Source organism: Schistocerca piceifrons, chromosome 5 (assembly GCF_021461385.2).
Source record: "Schistocerca piceifrons isolate TAMUIC-IGC-003096 chromosome 5, iqSchPice1.1, whole genome shotgun sequence".
Lineage (NCBI taxonomy): Eukaryota > Metazoa > Arthropoda > Insecta > Orthoptera > Acrididae > Schistocerca > Schistocerca piceifrons.
In genome coordinates, this window is record NC_060142.1 from 567690572 (window position 1) to 567713313 (window position 22742).

The 22742-nt window shown below is 40.7% G+C and overlaps 1 protein-coding gene across 1 annotated transcript in view; it reads left to right on the forward strand.

Annotated features, from left to right (window-relative positions):
• Positions 1-22742, forward strand: part of LOC124798046 (trifunctional enzyme subunit alpha, mitochondrial) — a 156766-nt gene that overhangs the window by 132100 nt on the left and 1924 nt on the right. Inside the window, exons 9-11 of the mRNA XM_047261266.1 lie at positions 1924-2133; positions 2752-2947; positions 14639-14841. Coding sequence (XP_047117222.1) covers positions 1924-2133; positions 2752-2947; positions 14639-14841 — 609 coding nt within the window. The remainder of the gene's footprint in view (positions 1-1923; positions 2134-2751; positions 2948-14638; positions 14842-22742) is intronic.

Sequence of the window (22742 nt, forward strand, 5' to 3'; positions counted from 1 at the left end):
ACAGTTGTGATACAAAACTTAACTTTGGCAGTTGATGTCCTGTACCTAATACATTGAAATCTAAATAACTTTGCTGTCTCTTCGCAGACTGATATTGTCACTATGATTGCAAGTACTTATGCAGACACTCGTAGTTGACTGTGCCAATTATTGTGTAAATAGTGACTTCTAAGTCGGAACTGATGTCTTTTGAACAGAACTTCTGGAACTGTGCTCCAGAGCAGAAAATGTTGGCACTGTCAGAATGGCTTAACTGTAGGAACTGTGATGTAGTGCAGGAACTGTCAAATGTCCACGGCACATTGACTTGTGTGCCTTTTGGGAAAAGAGCTCCATCCCCATCAGTACTGGGCAGGAGCGAAATAGACCACAGTTAACAGTGCTCTTTCAGGCAGCTGGCAACACTATCTGTGGACAGATATCATGTGCTGATGGAAGTGGCATGGAAGCCGTGTGTAGTTCTGATAGCTAGCACCACCTGGAGGTGGCTGTTCGGAACAGAGGTGATGCCCTGGAAATGATTCTCTCTGTGTAGTGATGACCTTTCTTGGTATTGTTGTTTAACTCTTTCCATGTACACAGCAAAAGCAAAAAATAAAATTAATCAAGATGTGCACTATAATTATGGTGTAGGTGTTAAGTATATATCAATGCACAAAAAAAGCACTTGAATATTGTAATATAACTTACAGACTTGCATACATTCTGTTTATTTGTTCAATTGTTCGTTTAGTTGTTCGTTTGTTCGTTTAGTTGTTCGTTTGTTCGTTTAGTTGTTCGTTTGTTCGTTTGGTTGTTCGTTTGTTCGTTTAGTTGTTCGTTTGTTCGTTCGTTTAGTGGTTCGTTTGTTCGTTCGTTTAGTTGTTCGTTTGTTCGTTCGTTTAGTTGTTCGTTTGTTTGTTCGTTTAGTTGTTCGTTTGTTCGTTCGTTTAGTTGTTCGTTTGTTCGTTCGTTTAGTTGTTCGTTTGTTCGTTCGTTTAGTTGTTCGTTTGTTCGTTCGTTTAGTTGTTCGTTTGTTCGTTCGTTTAGTTGTTCGTTTGTTCGTTCGTTTAGTTGTTCGTTTGTTCGTTCGTTTAGTTGTTCGTTTGTTCGTTCATTTAGTTGTTCGTTTGTTCGTTCGTTTAGTTGTTCGTTCGTTTAGTTGTTCGTTCGTTCAGTTGTTCGTTTGTCTGTTCGTTCAGTTGTTCGTTTGTCTGTTCGTTCAGTTGTTCGTTTGTCTGTTCGTTCAGTTGTTCGTTTGTCTGTTCGTTCAGTTGTTCGTTTGTCTGTTCGTTCAGTTGTTCGTTTGTCTGTTCGTTCAGTTGTTCGTTTGCCTGTTCGTTCAGTTGTTCGTTTGCCTGTTCGTTCAGTTGTTCGTTTGCCTGTTCGTTCAGTTGTTCGTTTGCTTGTTCGTTCAGTTGTTCGTTCATCTTCTTGGAGCACATGGAAACAGCCAGTCAGTATTCTAGTATTATGACCCGTGTGTGTGTGTGTGTGTGTGTGTGTGTGTGTGTGTGTGTGTGTGTGTGTGAAAAGATGTACCCAAGTGTCTGTATGCTGAACTGTGTTAAAGCTGTCCTATTGCTAAATCCTTGGACTGTAAATTGGGTGGTTATTTTTATTCATTCTATTGTTTAAATGTAGAGAAAACCAGCAGTGAAAATTCTTGTATGATTTGCCAGCATACAAGCAAATATTGTGTTATTTTGAATGAAAGTTGATAACTTTTCAGTCAAAACAGTTTAACAAGAAAAATAAATCTTATATTTACAATTTGTGTTCTCCATTCCTAGACTACCATTTCCATAAATTTGATAACTTTGTGTTCATTTTCTTGTAGTTCAGTTTTCATATACACCCATTCAGGGTAATGTATTGTGGGAGTGTCTGACTTGTTTTTCAGCAAAAGAGAAGACAGTAACGTCAATCCTTTTTTTCCCCAAGGTTATTGGTATGCATTACTTTTCACCTGTTGACAAGATGCAGTTATTGGAAGTGATAACAACTGATCAGACTTCAAAAGATACTGCAGCTTCTGCAGTTGATGTTGGACTGAAACAGGGAAAAGTGGTGATAACTGTGAGAGATGGACCAGGTTTTTATACAACAAGAATTCTTGCAGCCATGCAAGCTGAAGCATTAAGGCTTTTACAGGTACATAATCAAGTCATAGCTACTACAGAATTGCAATTTCAGTGTATTATGTGAAGAAAGTAAGTTCTCGTCATTTTGTAGATTGTATAGATGTGATGTGGAATTTCTATGTTGTTGATGAACACAGAATCTTCACATAGGTGTTTAAGCTGTTGTAACATCTTCTCTGCAACCAGCATTTGTATAAATAAAAATGATAAAGAGTTAGTTCAAGGCAAAGGAATTAAGAGAACAGGGCAAATCCCTTTGGGCAGTATGTAACTTATTACTGTTTTTAATTTCATTAAGTTCCAAAAAGTTCAAATGTGGTAGCCCCATTCACTGGTTGTTACAGTATTGTACTTCATGTATAATAATTTTTGTCATTTTAGTACAGCTTTTAATTTTATTGCTCTAATATTTATGTTCTGCACGCACTTCATTAAAGAAAGGAACTTGCAGGAATTTCACAGGTTACTTGCTACTGGTTTTAATATTGCTCTTCTATGGTTTTACTTACTTGATTTTTGAAATTGAGCATTGTTTAATCTTATAGGTTCTTTAAGCTTTTGGACTGTATTTGTTGCACATATCATTGGACATTTTACAATAATTTGAAAACTAAAGTAACCTTTTCAGGAAGGTGTGGAGTTCAAGACTTTAGATAAACTTAGCAAAACATTTGGCTTCCCCGTGGGTGCAGCTACATTGCTAGATGAAGTTGGTGTTGATGTTGCATCACACATTGCAAAGGACCTGGGAAGCAAATTTGGAACAAGATTTGGTGGTGGTGACATTGGAGTTCTCCAGGACATGGTTAAGCAGGGATTTTTGGGTAATTTATTAATCAAAAGTGGTTTATTTTAATTATAATTAAATATGAAACTTGGCATCATAGTATTGTAATAGGTAACAAACTACTTATCTTCCGTTTTAATATAACATTTCGTAGCTTGCCTTCTACTTAAGTTCCAGTTACTAATTTGTGAAGACTATCATCTTCATGCCCTGTGACAGCTTTATTATAAGCTGGCTCACTATTTGGCATTCATGAGTACCTGAATGATCTTTAGCAATGAGTTGAAGTTGGATTTCATTGAAATTAATGGTTGTGTGATTGAAATGACACACAGCACAAAATGTTACAATCATCTTAGGTTATCTTAAAATGATTTACTTCATTACATATGCCACTTTCATTGACTTGGAGTGTAATATCAGTGGATAATATACGAGTCGTTAATGTAGCTCCTCATATGAAAATCAGTCATTGAATATTAAAATCTTTAATGAGCAATGGTCTGAGTTATTGTTCATTAAAAATAACCCAGAGTGTTACCACACTGTGATCTAAAGGTAAAGGTAGCTGAGTACGTATGAATGATTGTTTCCTGTAATATGCATGGCAAACTATCTTCTTGCAAATTTGGATTCTGTTTGTTAAATTCTAACCTCAGTCATTTTGGTGTCAGAAGTGGTTAAGCTTCTGAGTGATTAAAGTTCAGATTTTGTTCTTAAATGGCTCCCTCCATTTCTCTAAAAAGAATGAGTGATGTTACACTTACCAAATGACTAAATGACGTGTACCAAAAGGTCTGTTAAGTGCTAGGTTCCAGAATCAAAGATGTTTGTTTCTCTCTGTGGTTTTTTGGAAAAAATTGTTGAAAAGCATAAGCTAAAGGGCACAAAGGCACTTAGAACCTTAGTCAAGGGAAATGTAACTTCAGGGTGTACACACCCCAGGACAACCAGGAAATACAGGAAAAACCCGGGAAATTTTTAGAATTCCAGGAATCTTTCATTGTTTTAGTTTTCTGTTAAATTTTTGTTGTTTTGGCTGGTAACAACTGATACCCTAACAAAAAATTTTACTTTGGCCTGTTGTTGCAGAATAATACTGCAGCTATAAAAAAATCGAAATAAAACTTAAGCTGCAGAGGAAATGCGCTATCTGTGACAACAAAACACAGTGCACACACAAGCATCTGCCAACAGCAAAACATGTCAAAGGCTTTAGGATGAAGACTATGCAATACTTCCTAAAATCAAACTGCTTCCGATGAGTGTGACCTCATAACGGTTTACATTAGGTTTTTTTGAGCAGTTGCCAGTGTGCTCATATGCACGCCCACTTGAGTACCATACAAGCAGTACCTTCTCCTGCTTCTGGCAGCTTGAAGTGTGGCTGTTAGCTGTACTTGCAATAGCAACAGGCAGCCGGATGCTATCTAGAATAATTTTTCTGGTGTGCTCAAGCCGGCAGATTCGCGGAGAGCAGTCTGAGTTATAGTGGGGAGGGGGGTTAGTTTCCGTGTGACCCGTGTTTACATGTAGTGATTTTGCTGTTTCCTCTTCATTTACATCTCTCATGCCAAATGAAAACAAAACAGATTTCTCTGGCTGGGAACTATCAAGTGAATTAAAATACATTCACATAATTATGGAAGGCTAAAATGTGTTGTTAGTATCACTTTTCCAATTTCATTTTATTTCTAGGTTTTTGGCAGTCAGGCATTAATTGCCATGCAGAACAATGAAGTGACTTTTGTCAATTTGCAAAAGAAATTTGACTTTCATTAACCTTTTCCGCAAAGATAGTCAGTTTATTTGAAACATTGTTGGCTAGTGTCAACTGTTTGCTGAATTTCAAATGCACATTTTCATCTTCTGGTGCATATGCTATTACACTGTAACAAAGAACCAAACATGAGATAGTGCAGTACTGTTACTCCAAGAAAATTTGTCCTGAAAACCACACTGAAAAGCTTAATGTCAGGTTGGGGCCTACTACTTTGTGTATCTGGACATATGAATGTGCACTTTAAGGCAAATTACACATTTTTGTATGGTTTACGAAATTCCGATGCTCTTTGAGTATCCTGTTATCCTTTTTCATTTATGATATAATGTAAGATCTCTTAATGCTATATACATAAGAACATAGGGGCTTCCTACATCATCATAGCTGCCCACATAGTAATGTATGTTTTCTGGTGCTCTCTGACAACTTCTGAAATGAATTCTAACATTTGTGAGAAAATATTGCAAATGGTGGTTTGAAAAGTGTTACTTTCAAAGTAAATTTCATTTTACACAAGATAAATTGTTGTGTGTGTGAACATGATTTGAATTTCTTAAATGACAGTGTGTACGATTCTTAGTTATAGCTTATCACTCTGAGGGCCAGACACACACAATAATTTTGAGCCCAGAAGACCAGACACTTATGTCATTATTTAAAATTTCACTGGAAGATTTGACTGATGATCTGAAAAGTGAAAGCATAGATTTTCTCGTAGCTATACTATGCATATATATTTAATCAATCAACTTTTCCAATTTGTGTGTTTGTTCTACTTAACAGCGATGTTGCTATTGGCTGGCTACATCACAGGTTCTGTGCTCTGAATATCTGTTGTCATTGGCTGGTGAAATCATGTGACGTGAACTATGATTGGCTTCTGAAAGTGCATCTCAATCTTGATTTCAATGCTTCAGAAACTAACATGCTGTGTATGGTGGAATCCAAATATATAATTTTGTAATATGAAAATATGCAGTATCATAATATGAAAATATGCAGTGTACATGTTATTGTACATCAAAGATTTTTCCAAAATGTGTGTTTTTTTTTTTTTTTTTTTTTTTTTTTTTTTTTTTTTTTTTTTTTTTTTTTTTTTTTTTTCCTTGGGGTTCATTTTCTAAAGTGTCGGTAAGTTCTATGCTGGTGTATAAGATGTTAACCTTTCAAAGGATTGGTAAGTTTTATTGTTTTGAGGGAAAAAATATTGTCACTTAACACAAAAAAAGTGTATTTTCACCTGGGAAGAAGTGTATTTTTAACCTGTAAATCCAGGGAAAATCTGGGAAGTTTTCTTGTCTGCATACACACCCTGAGCTTAGGATGAGAGAAAAATAAGTCAATACAATACAATTTCAAGGTGAGGGGATGGGTGAAAGATTTCATAAATAAAACTGGCAGTGAACTAATAGTGGACCGTAAGGAATAGGAAACTAGAGAAAATGTAGAAAGCAGTAGTTTACAGTAATCAGATAGAATGTGATAAATTGGATCAGATGAATGGTGCAACTCAAAGAATAAGCAACAAAGTAATTATTAGCATGCAAATTTTTCATGTATGGCCACTTTGACACCCCCTTGCGGGTCCAGGGATTAGGATAGGCCTGAGGTGTTCCTGCGTGTCGTAAGAGGTGACTAAAAGGAGTCTCCCATGTTTTGGCCTTTGTGTGATGGCCCCCTGTAGGGATTAACTTCCATTTTTCAAAATTTTCCCGAAGAGCGAGCCAGTTGGGGAAGGGCTCCTTACATGGTGCATTGTGTCACTCATGCGCTGAGACCTATTACACATGCTTCGTCGGCGTGGATCTGCACTTCTGCACATTCTCCAACTGTTGGGCGAGGTCACCCTCCTGGGTGCATATTTTTTCCATGAACTGTGCAGTGTCGTTTTCTACACTGATATCCAGCACAGTAGCCAGTCCGTTTTGGTGGGGTTGCCATGTACCCTGTTGGTTGTAGCCCCCAGATCACACAGGGATCGCTCTGCTGATGCCTGTGCTGTTACTCCCCATGTATGCTGAGGAGTAGATGCCCGTCACTCTGGAGCATTGGGACTCTGGGCAGTGGCCTTCGCTGCGGCTGGGTGTCGCCTGTGGAGAGGGCCCCTGGTTGGAGTGGGTGGCATCAGGACAGATGACACACGGTGAAGCGTAGTACATCATCTCTTGCTGGTGGTCAAACACCAACAGTCTCAAAGCATTCGTGCGCTCTATTCAACGCACAGTAGTACGACCCCAAATCGTTCCCCTCCCTGGACACATCATGGGAGGAACGTCAGACTAAGGATGGCAGCGGCCGTTATTCTCCCCGGTACCTTGTATGTTTGAGAGCTGATGGGGAATCTTTCATGATGATTAAGCCTCAGCTTTCTGTTGAGCATTCAGAGGACAAGTTTGGGGAGCTGGAGAGCTTGTCCAAAATAAAATCTGGGTCAGTCTTGATCAAAATAGCATCCTCTGCCCAGTCACGGGTGTTATTCGCTTGTGAAGACCTGGGGATGTTTCTGTAACCATCACGCCCCATAAGAGCTAAATACGGTTCAGGGTATCATATTTCATAGTGACCCTTTTTTTCAGTCTGACGATGAGCTGCACGCTAATTTAGAGTGGTGAGGTGTTCATTTCATTCAGCGTGTCCACCGGGATACGAGAGATAATCAGGTTGCCACTGGTGCCATCATCTTGGTCTTCGAGGGTGATACATTACTCGAGAAGGTTAAAGTGATGGTCTACCTCTGTGATATAAAGCCCTATATCCCTCCCCCAATGTGGTGCTTTAAATGCTGGAAGTTTGGCCTATGTCTTCCCTCTGTACTTCCAGTGTCACATATCGAGATTGTGGACACCCATCACATCCCAATACTCAATGTTCCCCACCTCCCATCTGTGTCAACTGCAGAGATCACTATTCGCCTTGCTCACCTGACTGCAGGATTCTCCAGAAAGAAAGGAAAATGATAGAGTACAAGACCCTGGACCAACTGACCTATGCTGAGCCTAAGAGGAAATTTGAATGCCTACATCCTGTACGTATGACATTGCCTTACACCACTGCTACAACAGTTCTAGCCCCATCAGCTCCTCCAACCCCAGTCACCTCTCAGAGTCAGTAACTACACCTGCCTCCTTGCGGGTGGGGGGCACTTCCCTCCCTGTTGCTCCTGGACCACCTACTTCGGGAGCAACACCGTCCCAACCATCGGGGATATCAGTCCTCACTTCTGTGTCGGAGAAGTGGGAGTCTTCTTTGGCTCCTCTCGCTAGTAAGGGGTCCCTTGGGTCACTCCATTCCCAGGTTTCTGCTAGTGGAAAAGATAACACCCACCAGTCGCTGAAGAGCACAAAAGCAGCTGGTCGTAGGGCTTCACGCCCATCCTCAGTCCCGGAGACTGAATCAGTGATGAAGTCCTCCCAGACAGGGAAACCCAAGGAGCAGTGGGAAAAATCCAAAAAGATGATCCCCAAGACCAAGGGAATTGCGGTGGCACCCACATCACTGCTACCTACAAGCTCTGTGTCTGGGGGTGAGGCGTCAGCTGAGGACTTAGATTTCGCCACATCCTCAGACACAATGGATATAGTCTGCTCAGGCAATAAGTCTGAGGCAGCAGGTGACTCTGAGGAGTAAACTGCCTCATTGAATGTTCCATTCCTTCCCAGTCTCACGATGACATCATCCTCCAGTGGAATTGTGGTGGTTTTGTCCACCACCTAGCTGAGCTATGGCAACTGTTAAGCTTTACACCTGCTTTCTGCATTGCCCTACAGGAAACCTGGTTCCCAGCAATGTGGACCTCTGCCCTCCGTGGCTATAAGGGATATTACAGGAACCGTAGCCACTATAGTAGTGTGTCAGGTGGAGTTTGTGTTCATGTCCTAAACTTAGTATGTGGTGAAACTGTGCCCCATCAAACCCCTCTTGAAGCTGTGGCTGTCAAAGTAAGGACGACACAGGAAGTAACTGTCTTCCTCCAGATGGTGCAGTACCCCTGAATGTATTAGCTGCACTGATCAATCAACTCACTAAACCTTCCTTACTTAAGGGAGATTTTAATGCCCAAAGCCCCTTGTGGAGTAGTACTGTGCTTACTGGCTGAGGCAAAGATGATGAAAATTTACATTTCTCAGTCTCCTAAATACTTGGGCTGCCACATTTTTCAGTGTGGCTCATGGTAGTTACTCGGCCATTGATTTATCAATTTGCAGCCCAGGACTTCTCCCATTTATCCACTGGAGAGCACATGATGACCTGTGCGGTAATGACCCCTTTCCCATCTTGCTGTCACTGCACCAGTGTCAGGCCCATGGACACCTGCCCAAATGGGGTTTAAACAAGATGGACTGGGAAACTTCTACCTCTGCTGTCACCGTTGAATCTCCCCAACACGGTAACATCAATGTGATAGTTGAGCAGGTGACAACAACAATTGTTTCTGTGGCAGAAAACGTGATCCCTTGCTCTTTAGGGTGCTCCTGGGAAAAGGCAGTCACTTAGTGGTCGCCAGAAGTCACTGAAGCAATTAAGGAGCGTCGGCAAACTCTACTGCAGCATACGTGGCACCCTTCCCTGGAGCACCTCATAGCCTTTAAACAGCTTCGTGCCCACATTCGCCAACTTATGAAACAACGGAAGCTTGAGTGTTGGTAGAGATAAGTCTTGACCATTGGGTGCCATACTTCACCTTCCTAAGTCTGGGCGAGGATCAAACGTGATTTTGGGTACCATACCCCAACAGGTGTTAACATAAATGGTATGTTATCTACCGATGCTGTCACGATTGCTGAGCACTATGCTCTAGCGTCTACATCGGAGAATTACCCACCAGCCTTTCGCACTCTCAAACAGTGGCTGGAAGGGAAGTCCTCTCATTCCCCGCCACAGTGAATCCAATAACACCCCATTTACAGAGTGGGAGCTCCTCAGTGTCCTTGCACATCATCCTGACACTGCTCCTAGGCCAGATCGGATCCACAGTCACTTGATTAAACATCTCTCATCTGACTACAAGTGGCATCTCCTTGTCACCTCCAACCAGATCTGGTGCGATGGCGTCTTTCCATCGCTATGCAGGGAGAGCACCATCATTTCGGTGCTCAAACCTGGTACAAACCCGCTTGTTGTGGATAGCTATTGGCCCATCAGCCTCACCAACTTTCTTTGTAAGCTGCTGGAATGTATGGTGTGCCGGCAGTTGGGTTGGGTCCTGGAGTCGCGTGGCCTACTGGCTCCATGTCAGGGCAGCTTCTGCCAGGGTTGCTCTACCACTGATAATCTTGTGTCCCTCGAGTCTGCCATCCGAACAGCTTTTTCCAGATGCAGACACATGGTTGCCATCTTTTTTGATTTACAAAAAGCGCATGACACAACCTGGCGACGTCATATCCTTGCCACATTATACAAGTAGGATCTCCAAGGTCTGCTCCTGATTTTTATCCGAAATTTCCTGTTGCTTCATACTTCCTGTGTCCAAGTTGGTGCCTCCCATAGCTCCCACCATATCCAGGAGAATGGGTTCTTACAGCACTCTGTATTGAGTGTCTCTCTATTTTTAGTGGCTATTAATGGTCTAGCTTCAGCTGAGCAGCTGTAGGGCAGTCCATCTCACCTTCTCTGTATGCTGACGACTTCTGTATTTCGTACTGCTCCACCAGTACTTGTGTTGCTGAGCGGCACCTACAAAGTGCCATCCCCAAGGCGCAGACATGCGCTCTAGCCCACGGTTTCAATTTTCCGGGCGCAAAGTTGTGTGTTCTGCACTTCTGTCGGCATCATACCGTTCATCTGGAACCAGAACTTTACCTTACCGATGATCCACTCACTGTAGTGGAGACATATCAATTCTTAGGACTGGTTTTCAACACCCAATCGACATGGGTTCCTCAGCTTTGTCAGCTTAAGTGGAAGTGCTGGCAGCATCTCAGTGCCTTACACTGCCTGAGCAACACCAACCGGGATGCAGATCACTCTACACTGCTGCAGCTCTATAGAGCCCTTGTTCAGTCCCACCTGCACTATGGGAGCCTAGTTTGTGGTTCGGTGGCGTTACATTTACTCGATCCAGTGCACCACTGTGGTGGTTGCCTAGTGGCAGGAGCTTTTAGGATGAGTCCAGTGACCAGCTTCCTGGTGGAGCCCGGAGTCCCTCCATTGCAGGTTAGGTGTGCACAACTGCTGGCCAGTTATACTGCATACATTTGTAGTTCTCCTGCGCATCCAAATTACTGTCTCCTTTTACCACCCACAGCAGTTCATCTCCGGCATTGGTGGCCCAAGTCAGTGGTTCCAATTGCGGTTTGTGTCTGATCCCTTCTTGCCAAACTGGAGTCCATGTCTTTATCACCTGTACTCGAGGTCCATTCTCGTACACCTCCATGGTGCTTATCTAGACCACGGCTTTGCTTGGACCTTTCACATGGCCCTAAGGACTCGGTTAACCCCGCGGCTCTCCGCTGCCACTTCCTCTCGGTTCCTGATATGTACTGAGGCCATGAAGTGAAGTGGTTTTACACCAACGGCTCGATGGCTGATGACCATGTTGGCTTCGCATATGTCCATAGAGGACATACTGAACAGCATTCCTTTCCCAATGGCTGCAGTTTTTTCACTGACAAGCTGGTGGCTATATTTCGTTCTCTTGAGCACATCCGTTCAGGCCCTGGGGAGTTGTTTGTTCTGTGTACTGACTCCTTGAGCAGCCTACAAGCTATCAAGTGACCAGCCAGGAGTTACCTATGCCCTGGAACGGTCCTGTCGTTCAGTGGTGTTTGTGTGGACCCCAGGTCACATCAAAATCCCAGGCAACGAACTTGCCAACAGGCTATGCGGAAACTGCTTATGGAGATCAGCTTCACGGCAACTGACTTGTGTTCAGTACTACGCCTCAAGGTTTTTCGGCTTTGGGAGGAGGAATGGCATAACCTCAGTAAACACAACAGACTGCCTGCCATTAAGTAGACTGTGAACATGTGGAAGACCTCCATGCAGGCCTCTCGCAGGGACTCTGTGGTTCTGTCAGCTCCGCATTGGGCATGCTTGGGCGACACACGGCTACCTCCTGCGCCATGATGACCCACCTCAGTGTTGGTGCTGCGCCAGGCTGGCAGTGGCCCATATCTTGGTGAGCTGTCCTCCTTTGGCTGCCCTGCGATGGACTCTTCAGTTACTGGACTCTTTGCCATTAATTTTAGCTGACAACGCCTCATCGGCTTTTTAGTTTTACGTTTTATACATGATGGTGGGTTTTATCATTCTATACAGGGTGTTACAAAAAGGTACGACCAAACTTTCAGGAAACATTCCTCACACACAAATAAAGAAAAGATGTTATGTGGACATGTGTCCGGAAATGCTTAATTTCCATGTTAGAGCTCATTTTAGTTTTGTCAGTATATACCGTACTTCCTCGATTCACCGCCATGATTTCATACGGGATACTCTACCTGTGCTGCTAGAACATGTGCCTTTACAAGTACGACATAACATGTGGTTCATGCACGATGGAGCTCCTGCACATTTCAGTCGAAGTGTTCGTACGCTTCTCAACAACAGATTCGGTGACCGATGGATTGGTAGAGGCGGACCAATTCCATGGCCTCCATGCTCTCCTGGCCTCAACCCTCTTGACTTTCATTTATGGGGGCCTTTGAAAGCTCTTGTCTACGCAACCCCGGTACCAAATGTAGAGACTCTTCGTGCTCGTATTGTGGATGGCTGTGATACAATACGCCATTCTCCAGGGCTGCATCAGCGCATCAGGGATTCCATGCGACGGAGGGTAGATGCATGTATCCTCGCTAACAGAGGACATTTTGAACATTTCCTGTAACAAAGTGTTTGAAGTCACGCTGGTACGTTCTGTTGCTGTGTGTTTCCATTCCATGATTAATGTGGTTTGAAGAGAAGTAATAAAATGAGCTCTAACATGGAAAGTAAGTGTTTCCGGACACATGTCCACATAACATATTTTCTTTCTATGTGTGTGAGGAATGTTTCCTGAAAGTTTGGCCGTACCTTTTTGTAACCTCCTGTATAAGTTTTCGCGCATGTCCTTTGTCCCTTTGTGTTCTCCACTCTAATGCTTTTAGGCTGAACATTTTAATGTGTCACTGAGTGGCTGGCACACACAGTTCTGTTGGACTGTCTGAAAGAGGCTGTGGAAACGCCTCCTTCATGAGGGTAACAAAACGTAATAAAAACTAAAGAGTTTTAAAAAGGAAACAAGCTTCCAGTAATAATATTGTGTATCTATGCAGACAGAAGCTGAAGAAATGAATTAAATTTTGTACTATGACTGAGAGGAACTCGACTAGGCAGATGGGCTAGCCATTACACCACTGTAGCAGTATAGGTAACACAAACTTCAGTTCATGCCTTCAGCTTACTTTCCCCTTCTAAAATTGTAAGGCTGAAGGCATGAATTGAAGTTTTTCATAAACTTGAGAATTTCTGGTTCATAAGACTTTATAAGGGAGTGAAAGGCTATTTACAATTTGTACAGAAACCAGATGGCAGTTATAAGAGTCGAGGGGCATGAAAGGGAAGCAGTGGTTGGGAAGGGAGTGAGACAGGGTTGTAGCCTCTCCCCGATGTTATTCAATCTGTATATTGAGCAAGCAGTAAAGGAAACAAAAGAAAATTTCGGAGTAGGTATTAAAATTCATGGAGAAGAAATTAAAACTTTGAGGTTTGCCGATGACATTGTAATTCTGCCAGAGACAGCAAAGGACTTGGAAGAACAGTTGAACGGAATGGACAGTGTCTTGAAAGGAGGATATAAGATGAACATCAACAAAAGCAAAATGAGGATTATGGAATGTAGTCAAATTAAATCGGGTGATGCTGAGGGAATTGGATTAGGAAATGAGACACTTAAAGTAGTAAAGGAGTTTTGCTATTTAGGGAGTAAAATAACTGATGATGGTCGAAGTAGAGAGGATGTGAAATGTAGACTGGCAATGGCAAGGAAATCGTTTCTGAAGAAGAGAAATTTGTTAACATCGAGTATAGATTTAAGTGTCAGGAAGTCGTTTCTGAAAGTATTTGTATGGAGTGTAGCCATGTATGGAAGTGAAACATGGACGATAACTGGTTTGGACAAGAAGAGAATAGAAGCTTTCGAAATGTGGTGCTACAGAAGAATGCTGAAGACACGGTGGGTAGATCACGTAACTAATGAGGAGGTATTGAATAGGATTGGGGAGAAGAGAAGTTTGTGGCACAACTTGACTAGAAGAAGGGATCGGCTGGTAGGACATGTTTTGAGGCACCAAGGGATCACCAATTTAGTGTTGGAGGGCAGCGTGGAGGGTAGAAATCGTAGAGGGAGACCAAGAGATGAATACACTAAGCAGATTCAGAAGGATGTAGGTTGCAGTAGGTACTGGGAGATGAAGAAGCTTGCACAGGATAGAGTAGCATGGAGAGCTGCATCAAACCAGTCTCAGGACTGAAGACCACAACAACAACACAAGACTTTGTTACAATCCTTCGAGTAATATATATGTCTGAATTACTCTAGTAACTTTCTCTCATTTGCTATTCATACCACATTAGCTGGCGATCTAGTTATTTTACGAAGTTATGGCAAGAATCTTTTTTCTGGAGGCTCTTAATTTTTGTAGTTGTTTCAGATTTTGCACTTATCCTATAGCATGCCCCAAGTCTGTTGCAAAAGTGTGTGTTAGTTTTCTTTTTCTTTTCCTAATTTATAGCTTGAGATTGTATAGGAAGAATAGTTTACACCATCTAACTTTGTGAATGTTAACAAGTGTACTTACTGTAATTAAGTTTTATTTTCCTCTTGAATAACATTTTGTTCATTAACATTTCATTTTGTGATATTCTTTTACATTAATTACTGTTAAGCGCTAACGACAAATGCAAAATATAAAAGTTTGTAGTACATTTTTTAAAGGTTTTGGGGAAATGTGCTTCCATCATTTGCAGGCCGCAAGTCTGGGAAAGGATGCTACATTTATGAACCAGGGCGAAAGGATAGGGATATGAATGAAGAAGCGAAAAACATTATTCAAAGATACAAACTTGAACCCAAAGGTTCCACAGAAACTGAAGACCAGCAGTTGCGGATGGTGTCAAGATTTGTGAATGAAGCAGTTCTCTGTTTGCAAGAAAACATCTTAGCCAATCCTGTAAGTTTCTATTTAATTTCTATTAAATATCCACCTTCTGTAATTTTCTAACTGAAAATAAGTAGAACTGTTGTTCAAAAAGCTATACACTGTTAATTCTCATGTGAATGGAAGAAAGCCTGTCAAGTGACTGGGACCTTTTCTAGGAGAACATTGTTCACTATACTGTTTCATAATTCTATGTTCATGGAGAGTATGCCCACACACTAAAAGGTGACAGATACCTTGAACATTACAACTGGCTTCACAAGAGGATAAAATTTGAAAGACAGAACTTTAAGTATTGTATTCAGTTACAAAGGATACAACAGTGAAAGATGTTCACATGGAAATAGCAGATATTGTAGCAGCTAGGTGTAGATTTCTGAGAAAAATGGGAATAGTCAGGAAAGGGAATTGCAGTTGGTCGATTAGGGATCTGAATGAGACTTGGGTCCACTTAAACTGTGCAAGGAAGCATGTACTAGACTGCAAAGGACAATTGCAATATTAATCTTGATTGACAGTGAAAACAGACTTACAATTTGTCATTCAGAAGTGAACATTGCTTCAACAGATAACCATGAAAAGATGATTTGCTGCATTTTTAAATACTTTCTTTTTATTTGTTAGATGGATTTAGCATAGTAAAAGGTGTCAACTAAGAACTAGGCTGAGGAGGGAGGAGCTTTAATTGCTTGCATTTGATGATTAAGATAACCAATTGGGTTAGATACGAATGTCCAATCCAGACTTTTCATGCCATGCAGCTGATAGTACTTAAAATGTTAATGCATCACTTGAATGGGAACAAATGTGGGTAGGTTTCTCACAAACTTACACTGCATAAAGAATGGTGAGTTCATCAATAAACCATCTCGACTTGATGTTTTATGGATGAGACTATGACCATCTGATTTTGAAAGGCTCCCGTACCTTACTACATTAAGTTTGTCTGAATAGATAATAACACACACCTTGGGAGACCAATTGCTCACACTTATTATAGGGATAATTAACTACTGGAAGAATATATGAAGGTAACTTAATAGAGTTGGAAGAGGAGTTATATAAGATCAAGTAGCTTGTAGTAAGATTATCAGTATTGGAGTGGGGAAAGAAAAAAAATGAATTAAAATTGATGATGTGATGTATTACAGAGTAACAGGACAGTGAGGAAATTTTGGGATAAACTTCATTGTGAACAAGGAAATTACGATAAATACTAGATGTTCAGGAAACCTTGGATAGAGCAGCAGGGCTTGTTTCAAAAATAAATAAAAGATATTCCATGTGAACTATAAAGTCTGTACAACAAAACACTAACATTCTGAAAACAGACCTATGTGAAAAGTTACGGAAGCTAATGATTAACAGCAAATCACACTATAAGACTACGCTAAGCACTTTTAATGGTAAAGTAGGACAAAAACTAAAGAAAAATTTTTCAGTAGAAAACGTTTGTTATGATACCAGAAATAAGTAGAATTTTCAGATAACAAGTTTTGTGCTTGACACAGTCTTTCTAAAGAAAGTAAAAAGAATATAGAACAATGGAAACTCCAGGTAAGAATATCAACAATGTAGGAAAAGATAAATTGCTACTTACTATAACGAAGACATGTTAAGTTGCAGACAATTGCAATTAAGACACTTACATAAAGCTTTCGTCCACAGCCTTCATCAGCAAAAGAGAAAAAACACCATTCATACACACAAGCAAGCACACCTCTTGCACGCATGACTGGAAACTCCAGCATCTTCGGCTGAAATGTCGGCATTCTGGCCCGAGATGCTGGAGTTGGCAGTCATGTGTGCATGAGGCATGCTTGCTTGTGTGTATGAATAGCGTGTGTTTCTCTTTTGCTGATGATGGCTGTGGTTGTTAGCTTTATGTCAATGTCTTTTAATTGTGCCTGTCTGCATCTTAATGTGTATCCTGCATGGTAAGTATCAATCGTATTTTTTGCTACAGTGTTAAAAATAAAATATTCTTGGCAAGGACCAAATGAAACTAAAAATAAAACCTGGTGCATTTCATCAAATAACACAGAAACAAAACCATTTTTGTATTGTAATTGGTTATAGATTTGTGAGATGCAGAGTAAAATACATAAGATACAAAGACTAGTTGAGCAGGAAGCCATTCAGAAATGTAGTGTGGCGAAGTGAAATACAAAAAAATTCTGATGATAGATTGTAGTTGAATTAATCACTGGTTGCCTTGTTGTATTTTCTTGAAACTGTGGACCTGCTATGCCATTCCACTAATTATACCATGTGATGTTATTAAATGATCTATAGAGGGTTGATGGCTGTGAGAGAGCTCACAAATATGTCAGCTTGCTACAAACTGATGTAATTTCCCTTCATTTTGTTGTTCAATAAAACAATTACACAGTTGACTTACAGATCGCACATTTGATCAAGCAGTCCACAGGTTTACTGCTAGTTCATAATGCCCAATGGGTACAATATTTCGGCTATCAGACATGTTGCCATCATAAGGTGTGCTGATGAACTGAGCTCCTGAGAATGCACAGCTGACTTATGTATGTGCCTTCAAAACACACAGTGGCAACCCTCTGTTGCAAAATTTGAACACCTGCTTCTGTAGAGGTGCACCACACTAAATACTGGTGTGCTACAACTCCCTGTTCTCACAGCAACATCCCATTTTTGAACATTTAATTCCAGTGCAGTTTTTAACATATTGTCCTCTATCGGCTCATGCAAACCAACTTAACTGTTTGCAGATTGCGTGTGTGTGTTTACGGTCGCTTGTATTTCTTACTGTCACACACATCAGTTTGCTGTCAAACTTACTTACAAGCATGCCCGCTACTTTCTACTTCTATACAACATTTTCTGAACTTCCTACACAGCCCTCTTTATAGCAGCTACCTTTTATTTTTGTTATAACACCTCAACAGTAAATCTTCACCACCTTATTGCGAACTTTTTTTTTTTTACCAAATTTTCAGTTACTCCATTTGTCTCTCAACAATCCAGCCATGAAACCTGCTCATTCTACCTCTGTCAATTCTCTGCTTTGTCCTTCCAAAACTCCAGTTACACATCGTCTTTGTAAAATCCTGTCTAGCACATGGTATCCCAAGCAATGGGCTTTACCATCTCAGGCTGCCACCCATCCTGCTGCAACAACCTTTTCCAATTAACTGTATGAGACAGCAAGAACTAGTAAAGATCCAGAAGTAGTTTTACACTAGAATAATTGTGGTAACATACTGAGAAAATTTGTAAGGAAATCAAGAAATATGTATGTTAGAGAAGAAATTAACAACTCTGGCAAAAAAATCAAATCAATATGGAATGTTATTAGAAGGGAGAATGCTTAACTCTATTTTCAAATGTTCCTGTGCAAAGGAAAGCCCAGGAGATTTGCCCAAATTTAATTCTCTTACAACTGAAAAGATGAATGAAATAAGTATTAGTGTCAGGGATGTTGAGAAACAGCTGAAATTGTTTGAATTGAACAGAGCTCGAGGCCTCAGTGGAATCCCTGTGAGATTCTATACTGAATTTGCGGCTGAGTTAGCTGCTCTTCTCTCTATAATCTATTGTAGATCCCTTGAACAAAAAACTGCGCAGGTCTTGGAAAAAAGCACAGGTCTTACTGGTCTACAAGAAGGGTAATAGAAGTGATCCACAAAACTATTGTCCAATATCCTTGACATCAATTTGTTGTAGAATCTTAGAACATATTCTGAGATCAAACATAATGATGTATCATGAACAGAATGACCACTTCATTGCCAACCAGCATTAATTCCGAAAACTTCAATCATGTAAACCCAACTTGCTTTTTCCTCACATGACGTACTGAAAGCTTTGGATCAAGGCTGTCAGGTAGCTGCAGAATTCCTTGATTTCCTGTGCTTGTTGTCAAAAGTTCGATCATATGGGGTATCAATTGAAATTTGTTACTGGATTGAGGACGTTTGGTAGGGAGGACGCAGCATGTCATCTTGGATGGACAGTCATCGTAAGATAATGTTGTATATTAATGATCTGGCAGACCATATTAGTAGTAATATGAGGCATTTTGCAGATAATGCAGTTTTCTATAATGAAATACTATTTGAAAGAAGCTGCATAAATATTAAGTCAGACCTTGCTTGATAAGATTTCAAGATTGGCAACTTGCTTCAACGTTCAGAAATGTAAGATTGTGCACTTCACCAAATGCAAAAAAAAAAAAAAAAAAAACAAAAAAAAAAAAAAAAAAAAAAAAACAATATCCTATGACTAAAATATCAATGAGCCATTGTTGGAATTGGCCAACTCTTACAAATACATGGGTTAACACACTGTTGGGATATTAAATGGAATGATCACAGAGGCTCATTCATGGGTGAAGCGGGTGGTAGGCTTCGGTTAATTGATAGAATACAGGGTAAGTGCAATCAGTCTACAAAGGAGATTGCCTGTAAATTACTCATGCAACCCATCCTAGAATATTGCGGAAGTGTGTGGGACCCGTACCAAATAGGACTAACACGGCATATTGAACATATACAGAGAAGGGCAGCAGGAATAGCCGAAGGTTTGTTTAGTCTGTGGGAGAATGTGGCAGAGGTGCTGAAGGAAGTGAAGTGGAGGACACTTGAAGATAGATGTAAACTATCCTGAGACAGCCTATTAACAAAGTTTCAAGTATTGGCTTTAATGGTGACTCTAGGAATATACTGCAGTCCTTTACATATCACTCACTTAGGGATTGTGAAAATAAGAGTAGAACTATTACTGCACGCATGGAAGCATTCAATCAGTCATTCTTCCCGTGCTCCATATGTGAATGGAACAGGAATCCATGTGAGAATGGAACAGGAAAAAACCCCTAACAACTGGTACAATGGGATGTACCCTCTGCCAAGCATCTCTCGGTAGTTTGCAGAGTGTGACTGTTAGGTAGGACTTCATGCTACTTGCTTGAAATGCAGATAAGCAAAACAAATACTATTGTGGATGTGGCTAAGCCATTTTTTGCAATTTATGTCCTTCCAAGAAACTTCCCGGTATTAGTATTGGCATTTCCACTCTGAAAGAAGATGGAAAAATCAATGAGTTTCCATTGAGTTATCTTCTACCAGATTATCTGAATTTCTACTTTGTATTTAGCTCAACAAACATTACAGGTATTTTTTATGGCAATAAATATACAATCATCATTGGTGTCTTGTCTGTTGTGGTATCTGTTCGTTTATAATTTAATATTTCACTGGTATTTATTTCTGTTTTCAGCCAACTATCTGATCCAAGTTTTACATGTACATTATTACTGGTAATGAGTGGGAGTAATTCTGAAATCTTACCTGGAACACTACTGCAGTTAACTAGTGTTAAGTTTATAATTTATTTTTGTGACTTATAATTATGTAATCCTCTCTGTACCTACAGATGACCTGCTCATGGCTCCTTGGAGTACTATGCCCAACTTCTAACCCCAGCTGATAAATTTAAACTAAAACTAGTAGCCTATATAATGTGGAAGACATAGATGGTTTACTTTTGTTGTTAGATTATAGGGTGTTTTCCCTATCAGTGTGAGTTACGGAAAAGGTGAGGTCTTACTCAGTTCAACTTAGGTTATTTAGTAATCTGTAAATATCCAGTATGTAGTTATATGCCCACTTCCACAGCCGAGTGGTCAGTGTGGCAGAATGCAATGCAGGTGGCTCGGGTTCGATTCCCAGCCGAGTCAGAGATTATCTCTGCTTGGGAATTGGATGTTGTGTTGTCTTCATCAACATTTTGTCCCCATCAACATGCAAGTCAATGAAGTGGTGTCAGCTAAAAAGACTTGCACCTGGTGGCCGATATACCTGCCAGAAAACACTAGCTGTGTGAACGTTAACCTGTAGTCACATGCACATCCAGACATATTACGGATGAGTAAACCCTAAACTGACTGCTTCTGCTTAATATTGATAGAAATAAGATAGATAAAAATATGGAACGTGAAGTTAAATGTTACACAACTGATCACTAATGCCATGAAATTTCAAACTCCTTATCACCAAAACTATGCTCAACAGTTCTAGAGTAGTTTTCAGATCTTTACAGAGTGAAAACAGAAAAAGAAGTTGAAGGCAATGAGTAGTTGGACAAAGGAGAAATAAATGAATGTAAAAATGGCCTGTAGTGCATTTGGTGCACTAAATAGGATTTTCCAAACTACACTTCGGATGTGTCTGAAAATAAAAGTTTGCAGTCAGTGTGTATCACCAGTTATGTCTTCTAACTGTAAGACATGGAATTTGATAGTTAAAAACATTAAAAAATTGATGATTGTTTAGTGAATTGCACATTTGGAATTACAAATAGAGAGATTAAAACAAACAAATGGATCAGTAAAAAGACTAGAATGAAAGACATTATTATAGTTGTTTCTGAAATTGAGGTACCTGAGATGTGGGCAGACAGTTGAATGGGAGATTTACCAAGAAGCTTCTTTGTTAGATCCAAAAACATTAGTAAAGACCAAGGCAATGACCTGGTGGAATGTGGGTAGAGCAATTGGAACACGTGCATGAATGTTGTGAATGCTTGTAGTGGAAGACTTCAATGCCTGGTAAGACCTAAATGAAGCCTATTGCAAGCAATGGGTGTCAAATGGTGATTTATGTAAGGGTCGTGCCACATGTTCAAGAAGTGAGAGAACTTCTATTTTAGACACAAGAAAGGAAGAAATTTCGCTCTTCCCTCAATGAACTAGTACTGCCAGATAGAACATATATAGTGTAAGTTTGTAAATTAAAGGGACAGTTGTCAAGAAATGACGTGTGTGTTGTGCTGTAATTGGCAAATCATGGTAGAGAATTTCATAGATTTATTAACACTGCTTTAAGTGACAGCTCTTACACTGAGTTAGCAGGTACAGGGACAGTTCTTCATTGTAGGGCAATAGAAAATCATTAAAAAAAAAAAAGTTATACTAGTTATCATTTTCTTCCATCAGACTTGTCAAACTTTTTCCTTCCCTTGACCTTCCACCTTCCTTCCTCCACACAATAAATCAGCGCACTCAAAAAAACTGCTAGACAATGCACCACCTGCTCTGTCATATGTACTCGTGCTCATAAATTAAGGATAATTGCAGAATGAGGTGCCACACAATGTGGCACTACACAAAAGTGGTGCTAATAGCATAGGCACGTAGGGAACACACACGACACAGATCTGCAAGTCCACAGTATTGGTGATAAGTTGAGAAAACCGTCCCGAAACACAAGTGCTACAAAACGCCACTGTTTCCTGCGAATGTATCCAGACATCAGTATGGGATATGATCACCATGCACCTGTACACAGGCCGCACAACGGGTTGGCATACTCTGGTGCAGGTGGTCGAGCAGCTGCTGGGGTATAGTCTCCCATTCTTGCACCAGTGCCTGTCGGAGCTCCTGAAGTGACGTAGGTGTTCGAAGACGTGCAGTGATATGTCGACCAAGAACATCCCAGACGTGCTCGATGGGGTTTAGGTCTGGAGAACAGGCAGGCCACTCCATTCACCTGATATCTTCTGTTTCAAGGTATTCCTCAACAATGGCAGCTCAGTGGGGCCATGCGTTGTCATCCATCAGTAGGAAGGTGGGACCCACTGCACCCCTGAAAAGGCGGACATACTGGTGCGAAATGATGTCCCGATACACCTGACCTGTTACAGTTCTTCTGTCAAAGACATTCAGGGGTGTACGTGCACCAATCATAATCCCATCCCACACTATCAAACCATGACCTCCATATGGGTCCCTTTCAAGGACATTAAGGGGTTGGTAATTGGTTCCTGGTTTACACCAGGTGAAAACGTGGCGAGAATCACTGCTCAGACTATACCTGGACTCGTCCGTGAACATAACCTGGGACCACTGTTCCAATGATTATGTACTGTGTTCTTGA